Raw genomic sequence first — 3,355 nt, forward strand, 5'->3', positions numbered from 1 at the left:
GAAAAAGAGAAAAAAGAGTAAGGAGAAAATATATAATACTTTTTGGTAAGATATTAAAATCTAATAATTATACAAAAAAAATAAGTGAGGATCAAAATTATTAAAGAATTAATCCTTTGATGAAAAAAATATTAGCAAAGAATATTACAAAGATTAGGTGATAACAAATAAATTCAAATTCACGAAAAATTAAGTTATTATAATAATATGATTCTTCTTTCCAAACCTATTTCTACGTTGTTCAATGTTCGTGGTATCCGTCACTTTAATATGTAATGGATGATGTTAAATGATGTTGTAATTATACTAATTAATAAATTATACTGATAAACCCATGTAGAAAGCATGTAGTAACTCGATAAGATATAATTATCATTAAAAACGTTAATCCTCATTTTTTAATGGTGGCTTAACTTGTTTGGATGATTTAAAAGGCATAGATCTTCGCAACGCCAAACAATACTTTCCACCAGAAAGGAGGAAAAAAAGAAAATTACAAAGTGTAAAAAAAAATTTTTTTTTTTTTTTTCAAAAAGAACTAATTTCATGTGTCTTAAACGAATTCTGGAAATCATAACTAAACATATCAAAGGGCTGAGCTACATATGGGTTTATATGAACTTTTTCTTAAAAATGAAGCGACCTCCATCACGAACAATGAACGTAAAAAGAGCTTTTGGTAAAAAAAGAGAACGAAAAAAAAGGGGGGATAATAATAAATGAAATCATTAAAAAATTGTAATAATATAATAAATCATAAATTTGTAATTCATTAGTTATCAACTTATTCAATCGTCTTTTTGGTTCGTTTGTTAAAAGTTGACGCCCTCTTCAAAGAGGAGAGGGATTGTTCTTATATTCTTCACCACACAACTTCACTACCACAACACCATCGGACCAAACACCAATCGGACCAAACACCATCCGATACGACATTGGGTAAGTTATTGAACTTTACTCATTGCGTTAGGTCTCATTTGATTAATTGACATTGAGAAAGCTTTAGACTTTTGAATAGAAGGGCGTCGATAAGCTCCCTTCATTGACCGAAAAGAATTATCAACTCTCGATTTCGGTGATGGTGGGGGAGATTGTGAAGCGAGTGGCATTGTTGTTGAATATGATGGTGGTGGTGCGAGAAGTGGAGAAACGAGTGAGCGGCATGAAACAAGACGCGCTTCGATACTCTAAAAAAAATTAAAATTATCAAAAAGTTAAATAAAATCTACCTACATAATTTTTTTTTTAAAAAAAAACATTTTTTAAAGTTATTTTTTATTTACCTTTACTCTGCCAACCATTTCTTGAACCATTTTGACGGTATTTGAATTTTGATCTAGTCTTCCTGTATTTGTGGTTGATACTTGAGATACTTGAGATGGTTGAGGTGCTGGTGAATTATAGATTTCCTTCTTTGGTGGAGAAACAGGTTCTGAAGATGGTAGCGGTGGTCCTAGCTCACCATCTTGTTTGTTCTTCAATATAGCCAATTCAATATGTACATCTATAAAAATATAAATTCTCAATGAACAATCATTCCAAAGTAAAATATATTATGTTTCTGTTCAAAAAACCCACCTTTCAATTCGTCCTTAAGACGTTGTACTTGTTCAATTAAACTATTCTTGCCTTCTAATTCATTTTCGAGAATTACATTACGTTCAATTGCTTTATTGTATTTATTTTCTAAATCCAACAAAGAACTTGTTGCGGCTCTAAAATTATAATAATATATATTAGTTTTTTCTATTTTTTTTCTATTTTTTTCTATTTTTCTATTTTTTTTTTAAAAAAAAAACTAACCTTTCGTTACGTTCTAAATCATCACAATTAATCTCAAGGTCTCGTGTTTTAACCACAAATTCTTCCTGTAAGTTTCTTAGAGAATCCAGTTCTCTTTGCATTTGTCTTTGATTCTCATTAGCTTCAGTTTGTGCATGTAAATATTTTCGCTATATTTTTAAAAAAAAGATCCATAAAAAGGGATTAAAATATAATCATTTTTATATATAAAAATATCCATAAATATCTATTCTATTAAACAAACCTTCCACTCTTCAGAATCGCGTATTAAGGATTCATTTCTTGCTTTAAGTTCTTTATATTTTTTTTCTGATTGCTCGAGTTCTCGTTCTAAATCCTCTTCTAACTCCCTAGATGTCATTTGAAATTCTTCTAAAGCATTTTGTGTTTCGTTTAATGTTTCTTCCATTGACATAGAATAAGTTTTATAGTATTCAAGCTCTTCTTTGATCGAAGAAAAAGTTCTAATTTTTTTTAAAAAAAATAAGAAAAAAAAATAAGTTAAAAAAGGTTCAAAAGATTAAAAAAATTAATTATTATATATTAACGACCGAGATTTCCACTTACTTTCCAGTCATTTTGAAAAAAATACGGGTTTTAAGGTTTTACAAATAAAAAGTTTTTTTTTTGTTGAAATTTAGGAGTGTTTTGTGAAATATAAAAGTATTTTATGTATATATATAAAAAAAACCAAATATTAAAAAAAAATAAGGGGAAAAAGAACTCCTTTTTTTTTTTGAAAAAGTATTTAAAATAGGATTGAATAGGAGTATAAAATAAAGAAATTATATCAAGTATTCAAAAAAAGAAATAATAATGAAAAAAAAGTAGATGTGTATGTTATATTATAAATTTTAATTTCGTTTCTACTCCCTTTTTTTTTTCTTTTTTATTTTGGAGGTATAAAAATAGAAAAAAAAGTTCGCTCATAAAAAAAAAAGTTAATAAACCCAAAAAGTTTCGCTCGTATTTTTTTTTTCTAATTTCCAGACAAGCGTTCGAAGGAAAAAGTTAAACGAATTACGGGTTTTTTATAAGGTAAGGGGAAAAAAAAAAAAAAAAATTATCTGAGCCAAGCAGGGCTTGTATTGCTTGTATTATTATTTTGAAATATAAAAAAAAATTTTTATATATATACATTAAGTATATTATTATATTGTAACACAATAAAAATAAATAAATAAATAAAATAAAATAAAAAATTATATAATGTAATTTATCATAAAAAATATAAAAAAGTAAAATAAAATGAAAAGAATTAAAATAAAGCAATATATATTTTATTATTATTATTATTATTATTTATTATTATTATTATTATTATATATAAATAAAAAAGCTAAGTTAATAAACTAAAATAATTTATACAATCAAAAATTTTATAGAAGAACTCATTACTCTATAAGGATTAAGGAAAGAATGAGGGACATAAAAAAAAAAATTTGAAAAAATTGGGGGGATCAATTTTAACTTGTCACACGCTCACATTTTTTCAGGTGACAACCTAAAAAACAAAACGCAAAAAAAATGATTAATATTCGCTTCTGAGGAG

The 3,355-nt window shown here is 26.0% G+C and overlaps 1 protein-coding gene across 1 annotated transcript; it reads right to left on the minus strand.

Moving 5' to 3' along the window:
• Positions 1 to 373: 373 nt before the first annotated feature.
• OCT59_030123 (uncharacterized protein) lies at positions 374 to 2,803 on the minus strand. Its single transcript, XM_025333058.2, has 6 exons — positions 2,371 to 2,803; positions 2,048 to 2,267; positions 1,804 to 1,952; positions 1,579 to 1,715; positions 1,284 to 1,504; positions 374 to 1,187 (listed from the first exon to the last, which is right to left on the minus strand). The coding sequence occupies exons 1-6, from the start codon at positions 2,379 to 2,381 to the stop codon at positions 945 to 947; spliced, it is 981 nt and encodes a 326-aa protein (XP_025175878.1). The 5' UTR covers positions 2,382 to 2,803; the 3' UTR covers positions 374 to 944.
• Between the last annotated feature and the right edge of the window lie 552 nt (positions 2,804 to 3,355).

The sequence above is a fragment of the Rhizophagus irregularis genome, chromosome 9 (assembly GCF_026210795.1).
Source record: "Rhizophagus irregularis chromosome 9, complete sequence".
In the NCBI taxonomy this organism is placed as follows: domain Eukaryota; kingdom Fungi; phylum Glomeromycota; class Glomeromycetes; order Glomerales; family Glomeraceae; genus Rhizophagus; species Rhizophagus irregularis.

What these genes read in the sequence shown, in the direction of transcription:
- OCT59_030123 (XM_025333058.2), bottom strand. An exon ending in GCGATTCTGAAGAGTGGAAG is followed by an intron (nt 1,953 to 2,047) that starts GTTTGTTTAATA and finishes TTAAAAATATAG; the next exon opens with CGAAAATATTTACATGCACA. An exon ending in TCTTAAGGACGAATTGAAAG is followed by an intron (nt 1,505 to 1,578) that starts GTGGGTTTTTTG and finishes ATATTTTTATAG; the next exon opens with ATGTACATATTGAATTGGCT.